Genomic DNA, 17,113 nt, shown 5'->3' on the forward strand with positions numbered 1-17,113 from the left:
CTTTACAATACACACATTTGTTTACACTAGGAAAACTACGATAGATGGGAGAAATTAAACTGCAAAGTATGCATCTCCTATCAACGAATTCCATCTGTCCTTATTTCCTATACAAGAACATCTCAAAATACCAAACGTGGCATTGGAAGAGCCAAAACAAGCTGAGGTTTTGCTGTTGCAGTATGGGACAATAGTGCTGCCCAATGTTTTTATATTGTTTTATATCAAAGGTAATTCTGACACTTAAAGTAACAGGTTCCCAGTATTGCTGGTAGTCTTGACTGAGATAAGGCAGGAGAGAGAAATATAAAACAGGGTCAGACCAAGTTTTAAGCAGCTTAAAATACAGAGTTCTCAGCCAACGGCTGATACTAACCCCACCTGCCCATCTTCCCCTCGCCCAAAAGCACAGCTGGAGACCGAACGCCTCGGAACCCAGACATTCTCCATCCTGTGGCCCATCAGATGCTAGCAGGGTCCAGAGGCAGCCAAGGACGACTGTGGTAGTACTGCACCCGAGCTGCTCTCACGGACTCTCCCACCGCCTGACAGTCCCTGTTGTCTCCCTGTTGCTGCACTGTGAGCAGAAGATACTGTTGCACGAAGACCCGTGAGCACACACCGCTACAGACACCATTATTCACACTGCTCATTAGTGACCTTCATACCCCTGCCCATCGTTCATCCTTCATTTCTAATTTCAGTTGTTTTTTCTCGTTGTGTCGACTAATGCCGACACCAATTGAGTCCCTGACTTTAGAAGACTGAGGCCCCAAAAAAGGTGCTGTATGCCAAATCCAGCTTACGTGACTTTGCCCAAAAGATACTTAAGTAATATATGCAAAAAGAACTACATTATAAGAAAGCACAGACTGTCCTACCACACAGGCTGGCTTGTGAGGACAATTATCAGTCCCATAAACCCACTGGTCTATCACTGGTTAAACACAAGGATCTGCCTGTAACGTTTTGCAAACCTTTTCCTCGGTTTTATAAGCTATTCAAAGTTCTGCGTTTGGTTTCTGCCAGAAACCGTTAAGTTCACTCCCTGGGAATAGAAAAATATATATATATATATATATATCCTTTTTCTAAAACTACTAACAGGGAGGCAGGACAACCTACAGTTTCTGATGTTTGGCATTCGATAGTATGATTCAGCAGGCAATTCTCCTCTGTACAAACACTGTACTGTGGGCCAAACTGGCAATCCCTATTTCAGATTATTTGCTTTGGCAACTAATGAGTTAAACCTTTTAAAGTTTTACTGCCATTTTATAATAGGTTTCCATTTGAATGGCTAAATGCAAGAATGTCAGAGACATCTTTTACTTTATGGAATAGTAAGTTCATAATTCAAATTGCACATTGTTATGCATGAATTAATATGTCATACTCTGAAATAAACGCAAATGGAACTATTGTATAGAATGCAGGCATGTGTGGTTTTTTGTGGGTTTGGTTGTTGCCTGTTTTAGAAAAAAGTCAATTAGCTGCTTCTACTTACCACTTTGGGTTGTAGTGCAATGGTTTTTCTACTGTGTTAGATGTTTTGCCACAATATTTTTTATTGGCAAGGCTTAGAGGGCTAGCATGTTTTAAAGAAGCAGACAAATGGGCAATCTTAACATTCAAAAAAACTGGAAAACTGGCTAAAGTACTGATGTAAAAGCAAGAAAGTAAACTCATTTCCTTCCTCAAAAATCTTTTCTAGCACATCCATCTTTATATACCTTGCTGTCTTTCATTCCAGCCAAGTGTTGGATTGCTCCAGATATTCCCACGGCAATATAAAGTTCCTAGAAAAAAACAAAAATGAGACATTTTTGGTACCCACGACATAGTTTCAGTAAGCTCGCACTAAACCTTACTCAGAATCAATTACATGCAGTAGTTTTTACATTACAGTAGTTTTCAATATTAAAGACAGCTGATGATTGGTTGCCTTCCCCACTTGGGCATGCAATGCAACTGTAAAATGAGAATCCCAAAGAGGCATCTGGCAAAGATAGATGAGAGAGGGGAGGAGAAGAGGAAGAAAAAAAAAAAAAACACAAAAAACCCCCAAAAGGTCTGCATCAAACATAAGACCTGAACGCACAAGACTGCTGCTCAGCTAGAAGACAGGGCGATCAGTGTTACCCATGGCCCTGGAGATTCCCAACGCAAATATTAAGGAACGTATAACCTACAAATGGATAATGCAGTCGCCTGAAGAGAAAACCCAGGTTTTTTTGCTTGAAGCCCCTAGGATCCTTTAAGACAGAATGCACAATGCTGAAATCCAGGTCTTGAAATCTTTAAAAAGTCCCCTATGTGGCAGGATAAAACCCTTCAGATACTGCGGTGGGCTAGTGCACCATACATTTGTTGTGATAGTTTCTATTATTCACCCCAACCTTCAATCCTCATACGCCCTGAAGCTTTTCTTCCTCCATTCACTATCAGCTCCTGCTCAGGGTGAGTGAAGAAGCACTTCCCAAGGAGGCAACAACACGGAGTAGATCTTTATACTTTGGGGGTCCCAATCCAGCATCTCCAAAGAGACTTGTATTCAAAAGAGACAGAACTGTGTACGCAAAGAGATCTCTATCGACAGCTTTAATTCACAGCAGAAAAGTATTTTTTCCCCTCAGGCTGAAAGTCATCCAGGCTACAATCTATCCAAAACTAAGTCTATTTTCAGCTCCGTGACAGTTGTCCCACCACCAAAGGAGTCCAAGTAGCAGTCAAGCCTGTACTGTTTAGCTACCTAATTCTACAGAAGACGACACAAAGGCTGTACTTCTCACCAACTCATTCAGCAAGAGGAAACTAACACACAAAGCTAGTCAGGAGATTGTCTGTCAAAACCAATTAAAAGGTGGTATTTATACAATGTTTGGAGAAGACGCAACCTCAAACGCTAACAGAATTTCTTTTTTTAAAATACCAAAGTTAGTCCATCTTTAAGAACACAGAAATCTAATTCAAGAAATTATTTTTGAGGCCAGCGAGGGTAAGGGGGTCAAAAAAAAAATCTTTTCCCTGTGCAACTGAAGATGTGCATTACAGTTAAGTGGCTTTTAACATGCAGAACAAAGCACAGCTGTGGAACAGGCACAGACCTACAAAAGAGGCTGGCAAATGAAGGTGTTCAAATACAGAGACCACGCAGACTGCTTGTTCCATACAGGCCTGACAGTCATTATATAAATTAAAGGAAAAAAAGATTATTGTTTTCTGACGTTTCTACAGCCACAGATTTCACCTATTACATCAGCTTTTAAACAGGAATAGATAAATAAATTTTTATGAAGCTTTTCTACAAAAGCTATCTCCTGTAAAAATTGAAGGGGAGGAAAAACAGCAGGAATAAAGTATTTCCTATTAAAAAGGCTTGCTTTGAAATTGAAACACAGAACCTAGTCTATGTATTTCCACAAAAAGACACAGCTGTTGAAGACGCTCAGAAATTTCTTAGCCTCGGTAGCTTTTTACTGAGTAGATTACTATTAGAGGTCAACCCATTTGAACCGCAGCTGCAATGTAATATAATATGTCCATATAAGAACCATAGTAAGAATGCAGTATTTTAATTATACCAAATAAAAGAACAGATGTTACAGGAGAAATTATTCTAACATCATATAGTCTTTAATGCCATTTTAATACTTTTTTAAAACACATTACTGTAATGCAATTTTTTTTTTTTTTTTAGAGCAATTCATTAAGTGCCAGTCATCTAGACTACCAGATACTCTTATCAGTCTGTTTAACATTGTCAAGTTCAGTCCTTGGAAAGCATCCAGCTAACCAGGAGCCAGATGCCTACGTGTATATTCTATTAAAATATCTAGGAAAGACAAGGATGTTTCATTAAAATGACATTTATAAATCACCAGGCTTATCTAAAAAGCCTTTATTATGCATCTAAGCCATACCCTTCTAGGTCCCGGGCCTCTGGCTCTCTGGCTAAGCTAACGGGCCCGCTCAGTAACACTGAGAGCAGACCGCCTCAGGAACGTCTTCGTACGAAGAACACATAGGACAGCATGTCCCTTACCAATAGTTCTGCATTGTGAAATAAGATTTCACCGCTTACATCTTAGTTTAAATCTGTTCTGCAGTTTCATAGGAGGGACACAAAGGACCCACAAGGTCTGAATGATGAAGATTCAGGACTGTTCAGCGCTCTCCAAGGAAGGAGATTCAACTGGTCAACCAGAGAGGTCATAAATGACTCAGAAATTCAGATCTCGGAAGTTTTCAGGGTAATATCCTTGTTTGCACATCTCCCCTGAAATCGTTCACTTCTATCATGCCTTTTTCTGAGCCCTACCATTCCTACTGTGTTAGCGTTCAAACTCCCAAGTCAGGGCTGTAGCCCCAAGCACTAGGAATCAGTCAGGGAGGAAAAGGGAAAGCAGACTGGCACCAGAGCAGCACCCTTCCAGCTGGAGTGCCACATGCCTGCCATCGCAGCAGAGAGCACATTAAGGTCTGGAAGGAGATCTTCAAAAAAAAAAGGAGTTCATCAAAGCTCATCTATGCAGGAGACCCATGCCAAAGCACAAAACCGCATGAATCACAGTCTGGATCATGCCTCTCAGGTGCCAGCAAAGATGGCTTTACACCAACTTCCAGTTCCTGCTTTCTGGATCCCTGGAAGCTGCTCTAATTACTGCTGTCAGGTGGCTGATCCACAGCCTACAGTTACAGGCACTTACATCAAAGTCCAGGACACGGAGCAGCATTTATCAACTCCCTGGTGCTTGTGCACAGGCAGGTTTCACTGAAGGGCTGCTGCCAGCGCTGTGCCACATGAGAACGGCATAACAAAACAGCACACCGATTCTGTACCAACGGGCTCACTGCACCGGCTGATACAAATTAAGTCCCAAAAGCAATTAAAGTCAAAGAAACTTTTGGTGTGTAAGGGCATGGCGTCAGATTAAGACAATTGTCTTGCCTCACAGTAACTTAATTTCACACAGGAAATAATTACTGCACACATGACAGCCATACCACAAATCTGTATTTTTCGCGAAGTACATCATGAACACCAGCACAGCAGAAGGGACACCAGAGAAGAGAGGTAACAGCAAGAAAGAGCACAATGGAGGAAACACGCAGCACAGGAAGCTGAATGGACCAAACAGCCCGAGTGCACAAAGCAGAGGGCAGGGAGGCGCAATCAGGACGTACCTAAAGATGTGCTGTTGCAGAAAAGGCCTGGTATGCCAGCAATGGGAATACGTGAAGCGGGGAGCATGAGCATGCAGCATACCCAGTAGGTTTCTCACAGCAGCAGCCAAAGCTCATTCTGCCAGTTTGCTGGCACAAAGGCCAAAAGCGTTTCATTTGTCCTCCCACACAATAACCCACAAGTGGGAGCCAGGACCCTGACAGAGACCTCAAAGTTTGTAAGCACATATTTGCATCACAACAACCCTAAAAAGAAACAAAACTCCAAGTCCCACATTTATCCTATTCAAAGGGCCAGATTCCAAATCAAGAATCCAACTCCTCATTTGCTATCTGAAGTACTAATGTAGCCTTGGGTTGTTTTTTTTTTTCTTCCGACAAACATGACTGTGTTATGTCTTGTAGCATACTCATTGTATGCTAATCATTAAATAATTAAATCCCTTTGCTATCCCCCCTAAAGTCCTATTTCTGCGTTAAACTTACCCAACTTAGATATTAGGGTCTACAGCAAGTCTTCACGTGTGCAAATCTGCACAGCTGGCTCCAGAATCCACATAGCCAGTTACACACAGCTTGGATAAGTGTCACCAGAGTGCTGTATGTGGATGATTATAACTACCAATATAGCAATGCAGTTATTTTCCTGTGCACACTGACTCTTCCGATTATTTACAGAATAATTTGCTGCATGTAGTATTATTTCACTTTTATTTGTGAGAATATTTTAAAATGCCTTAGGCTGCCTTGGGGCAATTAAGGTACATTTGTGTAAGAGAACCACAACAACAGTTTTTAGTTGCAACTTACAGTGACTTTAAATGCTGCTGAAAGAGACTACTGTGCATCCACAGGTGCAACACAAGATGAGGTAGTCATTTTGCCGGCATGCTGTCAGCTACTATTGATTTTTACGACAATTTTTGAATTACACTGAAAATCTTCAGTGTACATCAATTTATCATGCTACCAGTGGCATGCTTTTAAACAGGCTAGTTTAATAAACCCCTTTGGCACACATACTCTTTTTAAAGGCAGCTCTGGTATTTTATTTTCTTTGCAAGAGTGAAAGGACAATGAAATTAGAAAGGAATCTTTGTAATGAAAATTGCTTCATACAAGTGATTTCTTCCAATTACAAGCTATTAACCCAATAAAGTATTTTCTGGCTTGACATTAGTTCATACATATTACACTGTATATCAAACAATTACCTGCTATGCACTGCTTCGATGCATTGAGTATGTTCCACTCAAGAAGCACGCATTACTAAACTATATCCCAACTACAGTTTCTTTTTCACTTAAAGAACCTTTGATCGGCCAAGCTACGTAATTACTCTTAAGCGCGGTTAGGGTGTCTGCTGGAGTGCAGGGCCACACAGCAATTTTTTTTCTCTCTCTAGGGAAAAGCACATCAATTGCTTTCAGCTAAATGCACTCACATATGAATATTTTAGTACAATTTAATGTTTCTGCACCAACCCCAAAGGAGCAGAGCATCAATTTGTGAACATAGTTTTCGTGGAGTTAAAAGCTACACTGGATAATGTAGGATGAAAGGGGTTGTCAATCCTTAGCTTTTTAGCAAGCCAGAGAAAGGTAGTCTGTAAATTCAGTCCCAGCTGCACACAAGCAGCTCTCTGAAGTTTGCCACTATAAAGCGACTTTTCAACAATAGTGAATTATCAGAGGAGATAATCCAAAAACAATTTCCCAAGCACGGTCAGTTTTCCCAACACTATTCCCTCTGCTAGCTATCTAACAGCCTCAATCATTTAGATTCAAAGTGCACCTGCTGGTATGTTAGTAACACCCACAAACATCATGTACAAATAACACATTCCTACAAAGAAGCTAGCTGAAGGCTGAAGAAATAATGTACCATGAGAAACATTAGTTTCTTAATATTCTCTTGTACGTGTACAAAATTAGGAAGTAATGAAGACCTTATTATCGATAAACAAGGAGTAGAACATCTTTAAAGTAAGTACAGTCTAGAGACAGGAGTGATACCTCTCATGAAGCTAAGGGAATTAATTAGTTTATTCTGTTGTAAGTAATTTTAGGTAAGAGCTAGAGAACAAAAAGCAACAGAAACACTGGAATAAAATATACCTTGTTTCACTTCCCCTACGCTTCCCCACAAGAAAACATGGGAAACAAAACTTAACAGATATGCTAACCTGAGCAAGCAAATGATCCCTAGGAAACCAATGGGAAGTAACAGCAAAGAAGAGTTAGTATCCACTTACTACACAATGAAACCATGAGTCACTTGTGCATTTTGGAGAAAACAAAACCGGGCTAGGTGAAATATTTGATCGATTCGCCACCAAATACAAATAAACACTAAACATAGGAATAACACAAATAACGTGATACTGTCTCTCTCCCTTCCTGCTACTCCAAAAGCAAGCAGATGACTACTAAGCGCTAGAAAGCTACCCACTGCACTGAAAGGGACTGCCCAGTAAAATACTGGGGCATATACAAGCTCAGAAAGCATCCCATCCTCTTGCTGGAGCAACAGGAATTCCACTCCTCTGTAAGAGACTACTCTGCAACTTCATGTATCTCTCTGCTTCCTTGCTACTCGGCTTTCCTTTTCCTGCTTCTAATCTCACCCCACTCCTGCATTTTCTACCTAATTTAACATGTTAAGTTGTTCCTGTTCTTCCATGGCTTTGGTGCCTTTCAGCTGAACCAACATCTACCTCTTCAGCATCTCAACTGAAGCTGCACCTACCGCTTTCAACATGCCTCTTTTCCCCTCATTATTACTGTCAGTTCCTGACCTCCCTTTTGAAGTTCCTGCAATCCATTACATCCAGAGAGACCCTCTGATATGAAATCGAAGCTTAAGCACTGAAGCTAAGCAGGTCAGCAAGTTTACTCCTGGCAATCGTATCAGAACTACACTGAATTCCCATCTGCCTTCCCCACCCGAGGTTTCTCAGCACATGCGATACCCAAATGCATCTGCCCTCCATGCAATCATACCATGTCTAGCACGATCATCTAGGCCAGTGTCAATTATTGCTACATCATGTATTTCCTAACTTCTGCCTTCCTCAGTTTGCCATCTCATTTTCTTGTTGCCTGTTAGTATTTTGTGCCCTACGTTGAAAGCAACAAGGCAGCAGCAACTGAACACCAAAAAAAACCCAAACCCAGGTTCTGCCAGGCTATGCTTCCCCTGCTGGGTGGACCCTCTGTATGGCACCCTCCTCAAGAAGAAAGCCTTGCAATGAAGTCCGGGATGGTGAAGGTGAGGTGTTTAGCTGTGGTCCACCAATGGCTGACCCCAGATGGACACCTTGAGTCCTACAATTGTGAAATACTGGACTGGCCATGTCTTCCCTATTGCCACCTAGGAAAACCTATAAAGCAAGCTAAAGCGGATACAGAACTGGAATTTGAAAGAACAGACTTCAATACAGGAAAATACAATAAATTAGGAACGAGTGAACATTTAAACTCTGAAGAGACTAAACTAGAAGGATGCCCTTCAGGCAGCAGCAGATTCTTTGTAAGGTCAGAGGATAACATTAACAGCCTAAAATTACATACGCTTTCTGGAAAAAAAAAAAACCTTCTCAGTGCCTCTTGAGGGTTTTTTTGTTTTTGAGGAGTGGGGGGAGAAGCTGAGAGCAAGATAATCCCAGTACAACTCCATCTTCCTTCAAAAGCTAAAGGGAGAATATAATTACAATAGGACACCAGGGAAAACTTGGGAGACCATGGGGATCCAAACATATGTGCCTAGTGGCACTGCTGACAGTGTAGGATTTCCCACCCGAATCCCAGATGCTGCTCCAGAAGGAAGTCTCCAGGTCCCGCACAGTAACTACCAGCCCTGTGAATGTAGTTTTAATACCCCAGATGGCTGAAGTGGCATTACACACCTGTTTGTAGGCATTCAGTCATGCCCTATGTGCCCCTTCCTCACAAACCTGTACTGCCAAGTCAGAGTTCAGAAAGTAACAGAAGCTACTTAAGGCTTGTAGCAGTTGCTTTCCTTCTCTCACAACAGTCAGAATATTTTGTTTAAATATTAGAAAATTATGCAAGTTCATTAGAAAGATTACATAGTTCTTTTTATGTTAGAAATGCTGCTAATTACACTTAGGGTAAGGAAAGCTAACACTGAACTAATAAAGCATTCATGTTCCATTTAAAAGAGTACATTATTTAACCGCTCTTCTCCTCCCTCCTTTTTTCTTGTTCATTGCTTTCTTTTTTTGTGAAAAAGATAGCTGGGAAGATTTTTACTGTGAAAACTAGCACCCTGACTAATTGAAAAATTCTTATCTAAAAATAGCAGTTACTCGGGGAAGCGGGGGGGGCTTGATTTGTGCAGGGAATTTAGTATTTTCTAACTGGATATACTTAACTAATACTTAACAATAGGCACTCATGGGAAAGATATTCTTATCTAAAACTAATTTGAACAATCTTACAGGGGTTTTTTTTCTGAAAACAGAAACTACATACAGTGCTTAATCTGAGAACTGCATTTCCTTTTTCTGTGGAACACCTGCATATAAGCAGCAGCGGAAAACAACTAGCTTCTAACTTAAAAAAATACACTCCTAAAATGGTTATCACTGATTAAAGACACTGAATATACTAAATTACTTTTTTAATTAGGAAGGTAACATTTTATGTTTTAATCTATTCACTTATGCCTAAAAATCAAATAATACAAATCGGCCTTCTCTTTCGTAAGACAGAATGTTCAAACAGGAGCTACAATCAACTGAAATCAACAGGTAAAAAAAGCTACTAACAGAAAAAAAAATAATACACCAAACATTTTAACAACTGGAATAAAACTATACAAAAGAAAAAGTTACCAACGATCCAGCCAAAAAAAACCAAAATGCATAAATCCCAACACGAACTAGAGGTCCGAGGCTATTTTAGGAGTGTGGATGTACCGTACAGAACTAATTCTCAAACAGAACGAAGGTGAAAAGGCGAAGTTTGTACTCCTTAATCAACTGCATTGTTTCATTACTTCAGGAAAACGAGCTACAATTGTTTCTTGACTGGCAGTTTGTTCATGTATTAATACATGAGCATTTCAGGAAAGCTGCTGTGGCTGCAAGGTTCTCACATCCTGCGATGCACTGTCTGGGCTGTACTCTTCAGACCACAGCCAGTAATTCCATGACTGGAGTACTCTGTACTCTGAAGAGCACAGCCCAGACCAATGACCAAAATTACCCTTCCTTCACCAAATCCACAATCAAAGGCACAAGGGAAGAAATAAGGACATCTTTTACATGATTACCTTCTTACCCAATGAGCAGCACAGAAGCACTCCCCAGCAGTCATACACGAAAAGCAGCAGTAGAAGCACCTCCTCTTCCTGAGCTTGTAACTGACTCCTCTCCCTCTGTAGTCTCAAAAATGACCCAATTCCAGGGTCCTTTAAAACAATGCATTCCAATCCTCCACTGAGACTGGGCAAGAGACTATTAATAGAAGAGTAAGATCATACGCTGAGATACTTTCCCATCAGAAACGAACAGCTGCACAGGAGACCAAGTATGTCTCAAACTCCAACAGTTTCTCGTATCCAAGATTCCTCCCCTGCTTAAAACCCATGCGCCCAGGAGGGCATGCACAATGTCAACTGGAGTTCAAAACCAAACACAAACCCCAGGTCTCGGCTAATACAACTAACCAATGTACAAAGCTGCCTTGCAATTTTCCAGATAAAACATCATGAGCTCTCCCTGAACTAGTGATATCGAGCATACCTCATAGGAAAAAGAAGCAGCCATCTTCTAGAAAATTGTAGCTAGTATAATCTTGATGTGAACAAGAAAGCTTTGTTCTACTTCTTCATTAAGTGAATTCTATCTTCCACTGCACAGAATAATTTTCTAGCTAAAGAACCAAAAAGATGGTGAAGTAGAATTAGGAATGTAAAGTAAGAATATGCAGCTTTAAACTGCCTCATACTTAAGACACCCATCCAGCACACTGAAAAATCAGTTCCTCTGTAGTTGGCAACTCCGAGGGCTTCGTATCAATTCAACTTCCACCTCTCCTTACAATTAAGATAAAATATTTTTGATACTTCTAAGCCACTGTATGCTGTCCCTGTATATATTTTAAGAATAAATATTTGAACAATTTGAAAGAAGGGGCATATAGTTTTCAGTACCCTTCATAACTCTCTACTTAATATTTGTTAAGAAAGGAGATGAGAGAGAAATGCTTCAGCCTGCTGACAAAAAGATGTAGCACCATGCGATTGTGCCAGTGAGGATCGTTTATTGACACCATAGTTAAACATTCATTACTCAGTCCTGACTGACTAAGGGCTATTTTAACAATCTTGTAGAAGAAGATGACAACGATGACATTGACGTGATCCTACGATGTGGCTGTATATTCTTATGATTTCCACATGCTGCTACAAGCCATCTGTGACAAGTTATAGCACTGTATCTTCATCAAAACCTAGTTTTTCGTTTCATAATTGTTTATGTGTCCTTGACTGTGGAAAGAATGCTCATCGTTGAGCCTCAAGACACACAAACCAGAGCTGAGCTGTCTTCAAATTAGCATTCACCACTTCACTAATGGATATGTGGGTAGTGAAGAACGGAGGATGGCCAGTCTCATCTCGGGCCCTTTCAAAGTACGCAGTTAAGTGACACTCAGCTCACTCCCTGGTTTTCAAAGGTTTGGGTATGCAACAACCAGCTAAAGACTGCCTCCTTATGACAACCAACTCTGCCTTCTTCAGAACCTGCAATTTCCATGTATGTTGCAGTTGCACTTACCGAACTAATGTTGATTAGCCTGCTGAAACCTACAGCTGCAGTATGTTGGGCCTTATGCCTAATGCATGATCAAAAGAATGGGCATTATATTTAAATCTGAATGTTCTTTTAGCAAAGAGGAAGTGTTACGCTGAGAGCTACAGCTGTCCTGAACTATGTCCAAAAAACCAGTAATTGCACACTATGCACAAAAGACATGGCCAGAAAGAAGAGTTAGGGTCGCATTTATAATCTGTAAAGCCTCACAATTTCCTGGCACAGCAGAGGTTACTATCACTGCTATCAAGATTTTGGAAGGACACTATGCAACCGGATGGACCTTAAGTCTTGTCAATAGGTCTATTTCTCAGAAGCTGCTTTTTGTAGCAGTTGGTTATCACATAGATTTACAGGTTAAACATTGGTGTGCCTAGAAATAGCTCCATTTAGGCCTACAGGGCTATCAGATGGCCTCTGATAAGGACTGAAAACAAGAGCAGCAAACATCCCTATCCATATTTCAAGACAGAAGAACTTGGAATCACGAAGTATCTTGTCCAAGAAAACCCAGCAAGCAGAACCGACAACAGACTCCAGGAATCACAAGCTCCTGTCTTTGGTATCTTCAAGTACTGCTCTATTCTGCTGGATGTATTACTGGAAAAGTAATGGTCATGGTTTGAAGTTCTCAAATTTGCAGCTCTTAACGGTACAAAGACTACACATTTCAGATCCTGTCAAGGCTTTGGACATGTACAGCTTTTTACTGTTCAATTATTGTGGTTTTATAAATGCAGCAGTTGAAGTAAGACAAGTTTCTCTGCTAAGGTCCAGCTCACTCTCCCTTACTGGTCTCATTAAACCATTAACAAGTAAAAAGTTGCTCTTTGGTGCCTTCCATCGCCGTAACACACGCAAAAAAACCTGCTTACTGAAAGGTTAAACATTTACTTGATTATGTAGCTCAAAGTGTATATATGACAGATTGCCACACCTGCCCATGTTCTTCATCACTATTCCTTACTCATGACCATGACATCGTACCTCAGTACATGCTAACACACATCCTACCCCCCACTTGAGATGAGCTACATTTTCAGCTTCTTATTTACTCAATTTACTAAAGCTGAAGCGTGCTTTATTTGTCTACCACTTCCCCACATTTCCTCAGGTCAAAAGGAACAACAAAAGTAGACTCCTACCTGACAGAAAGCCACCCCCCAGATCCAAAGAGACACAGGGACAGAAATCAGTCCCCTGTGGCATCAGGATGCATAGCAGAAAAGATATGCAGCATGTTATTTCCCAACATTAAACCACTCATAAGAGTACACCCTTGGTATTTCACTCTACAGCAGCCAACCTATAGATTATTTACCTCCTAAATTTCTTGCAGTTTCATTTCTTACAAAAATTTTACTTAGAATGTAATGCAATAATCCAGTTACAGTTACCAAAACTTAAAATACAAATCATCACCTGTAAAAAAATGAAAAAATGCTCTTCCCATAGCAATAATTTCAATTTTATGTTGGCAATGATATCTTTCAGCATATCAACAATAACTGTTAGAAAACGAAAAAAGGTTCAGTACAGGCAACTATAAAAAAAATCCAGCACACAAAACCTCTGACAAAAATGTCTCCAGAACCCTTCCGACTGACCCAAAATAGAGCTTTACATCACAGCTTGCTGCTGTAGTTTTGTAAATGCATAGTCAAGTGACACTATGACAATGGGCACACTAAGATTTTCCTGTTAGGCTCAGTATTAAGACTTAGCTCATTTCTAAGCATTTGATTTGAAGGAAAATCTATGCTAGAAAACATCACAGCTCTTGTATGAAAGATATTTCCATACTTACTGGTGCTACTATTTTGCCCGTCTGTCCAACTTGCATGTCATTAGGAACAAAGCCAGCATCAACAGCTGCACGGGAAGCTCCAACTAGTTGAAAGAAAATATTTCCAATGTTTTCTTTTAAAATATTAGCGAGCCAAATTTCTATCACCATAAAAGCACACGTATTTTACTGAAGAGTCCCACACTGTAAGGGCATGTATTTAGAAACTTCCCTCTTAAAAGCTCTTATAGTAATCCCTCCCTATACCACTGGCTGAAACTTCCAAACACTAAGTGCTAATGCACTTCATAAGCAACAGGAAATCCTCACTCCCAGCACCAAAGGGCCATATATTTTAAACCGAGGATTTCAGTCTGGCATATTGCCATTATTTTCTCTTGTTGCTTTGTCAAAAGAGGATTTTCCCATAAAAGCCTTCCCATAATGTTCCTCCAAGTTTGAACTGAACACATGTGCCATCTTACACTGCTGTGGAGCTCAAAAGTCAGGCATAGTGAAGAAAAATATCAAAGTAAACTTGAAAATGCCACATAGACGTTTAGTTAGTGAAGCCACCAATTTAAGAACAAAGCCATTCATGTAGAACTGTAAATTTATTATTACATGTGAAATCTAAAACTAATGTAGTTAAAATGTTAATGCAAACAGTTCCTCCTTCTCTTTCAACCTTTCCTTAAAATATTTTGCTGAAACACTGTACATGGTGAGTTTCCTCCTGTTCGTACAAAAGCATAACAAAGAGACAGAGCCACTCAGACTACAAGAGCTGTGAAACGGATTCAGTAAAGGAGTAGTATATAACGATGTATGAAGAAAATATCAGCTCTTCAGAGTAAGCTAGGACCAATTTTTAATTTATACAACTTCACTTTTCGTTTGTGAGCTTGTGTTCTGGAGATTTGAGGACAGGAAATATTAGAGTTTAGTATTTTGCTCCATAGACAGGCACTTAAATACACAAAAGACCACAAGGACAAGACAAAACTTTATCTACAAGTACAGTAAAAGGATGTTAAGTATTTGACTGAGACATGAAAATAAAAGCCTTAAGATGAACATTGTTTTTAATGTGACCTTTGAAATATAATAACCAGGGTTAAAAAAAAAAAAACAAACAACATGGAGCAAAACAAGTTTACCTGCAGCATGTAATTGATCCGCAAGATCATACAACAATTTAAAATTTTCACCGCTCTTCAAGCCTCTCCCTTAAAAGTTAAGAACAAAAAAGATAAAGAACATAATTTGCTTTAAGATTTTTTTTTATTGCCTACATATTTTCTGTATGAGTATTTGTGTTTGCAAAGACACAAATATATGCCTGCATGGAGTATTTTTGGATCTGTTACTAAATAGTATTTAACTTTTGGAGATTTAGCTTTTGTCTTTGCAATTAATATTATTTCATGCATATAAACCAACACCACTGCCTAGTTTACTTCCTGCACACAGCACCATCAAGATCATTCTCTGAAATCGGGGAAATGGGATTTTTTTTTTTACCAATTTGTGCTCCCTCTGCTGGCTTTAGGTACAAAACTCTGTATTGGGATAGCTAAGGAATAATTTTTTAGCCACAGGCTTACAGTAAAAATTACAGCCCATCACTTCATACCTGAAGAGCAGAATACAAACAATGATTTTTGAAATTATTAAAGCCATTACTTACTAATTTTTGGACTGCCTGTAATGCTTAGCAATGATGACAGATTTGGATCTAAAACCACTTCATTTTGCTCTAATTTTACAGGGACTCACAAATATGACAATGCTCTTAAAAAGCCTACTAGCATATGTTAAACTCATGTTTTGCCTCTACACAAAACAAACATGTTAGGTGCATTCCCGCTGGCCCCTATGCCCTATTTCAGAATTACATCATAATATTTTTTTTAATGTATCACATTATAGGGTTCTGCTATAGATATTATTTAATCAAGATGTACCATTACTTCAACGCGACATTACACAGTTTTAGTATTATCTACTTACCACCTGATACGACCACTTTTGCACTAGTAAGCTCTGGTCGATCGCTTTTTGTCAACTTCTGCTCAATCCATTCAGACAAACCAACTGGCGGTGGAGGGGTTACTGCATTGCCCAGAAGAAAAACATTCACAAGACAAAGGATAAAGCCTGTATTTTCAACCTCGTAAATTTCAGCTTAAACTTAATGCAAAAGCTCAGTTCTGTAACCAATTCTACCACAAGCTTTTAACTACTGTAAGTAATAGCTCTGTGGCTCTGACTTATAAGCCTCTGTCATTAGTTGTGTTTAAGTAACCTAAAGTACAAACTGCACTAAAATGAAGGTCTGTTGTGTAAGTAATACATTGATACCAACCCAGCACAGGAAGTGTGGTTCTTAAGACAGGCAAACAAGCCAATTAAGCAGTGCAATGACAATGCAATACTCTACTCAAGTACCAAGCAGCATTCGTTCCCTAACATCCAGATGTTAAGAAATACAGGATGGTTCAGGGGCAGGTACTAAGCCACAGAGAAAAAGCACGAGGACTGGGATGAACACACTCGTGCAGCAGGTTACTAATGATCGATCGCCTCTGCTGCATTTACAGCACAGTCATGAAAAGGCCCACAGCAAAAAGCAGTAGAGGTGATCAAACACTGGAGCAGGTTTCCCAGAGTGGTTTAGAAGTCTGCATCTGTGGAGACACGCCAAACCTGACTGGACATAGTCCTGAGCAACCTACTGCTCCAGGGGGGTTGGACTAAATCTCAAGAGGTACCATCCAACTTCAACTATTTTGTGATTCTGTAACTGGATTTCTCTTACTATCAAAGCTACACCGGCTTCATTGAAACAATAAATTAAACCAATTTAGTTAAAACCAATCTGAAACAACAAACGGGTGTTCTCGAATCAATTTAAACTGCTACTAATTTAGCTAGACACTGTAATAACCTATCTCAAATGAAATATGACCAATTATAAACCAAAACTGTGGATAGCCAGTGAGTTTTATTTTTGCTCAATCTTGCTTTGAACACCAATCTGGCCACTGAAGCAGCTGTAAGTTAAAAAAGGAAAAGTTTCAAGATTCTCGAGGATTAAGCAGCAAGTGAAAGAGGCACAGATTTCAGTACAAATAATCTCAGTTTCTGGTCAAAGAAGAAGTAGCAAGTGAGCAGATAAACCATATCTTCCCTTACTAGACACCACTAAAAAGTGCAAGTATCTGTATTAAAAGCATAAAGGTACACAGTTATAGCAATCAGTTTGTTTTGATACATACTTCTGCAAAACATCACCA

At 39.8% G+C, this 17,113-nt stretch overlaps 1 protein-coding gene across 1 annotated transcript in view; it reads right to left on the reverse strand.

Annotated features, from left to right (window-relative positions):
- Window positions 1–17,113, reverse strand: part of ETFA (electron transfer flavoprotein subunit alpha) — a 30,940-nt gene that overhangs the window by 2,880 nt on the left and 10,947 nt on the right. The window contains exons 7-10 of the mRNA XM_037394217.1: window positions 15,828–15,929; window positions 14,975–15,043; window positions 13,836–13,918; window positions 1,734–1,799 (exon numbers count right to left, since the gene is read on the reverse strand). Of these exons, the coding sequence (XP_037250114.1) occupies window positions 1,734–1,799; window positions 13,836–13,918; window positions 14,975–15,043; window positions 15,828–15,929 (320 nt within the window). The remainder of the gene's footprint in view (window positions 1–1,733; window positions 1,800–13,835; window positions 13,919–14,974; window positions 15,044–15,827; window positions 15,930–17,113) is intronic.

This window comes from Falco rusticolus, chromosome 7, assembly GCF_015220075.1.
Source record: "Falco rusticolus isolate bFalRus1 chromosome 7, bFalRus1.pri, whole genome shotgun sequence".
Classification (NCBI taxonomy): Eukaryota; Metazoa; Chordata; class Aves; order Falconiformes; family Falconidae; genus Falco; species Falco rusticolus.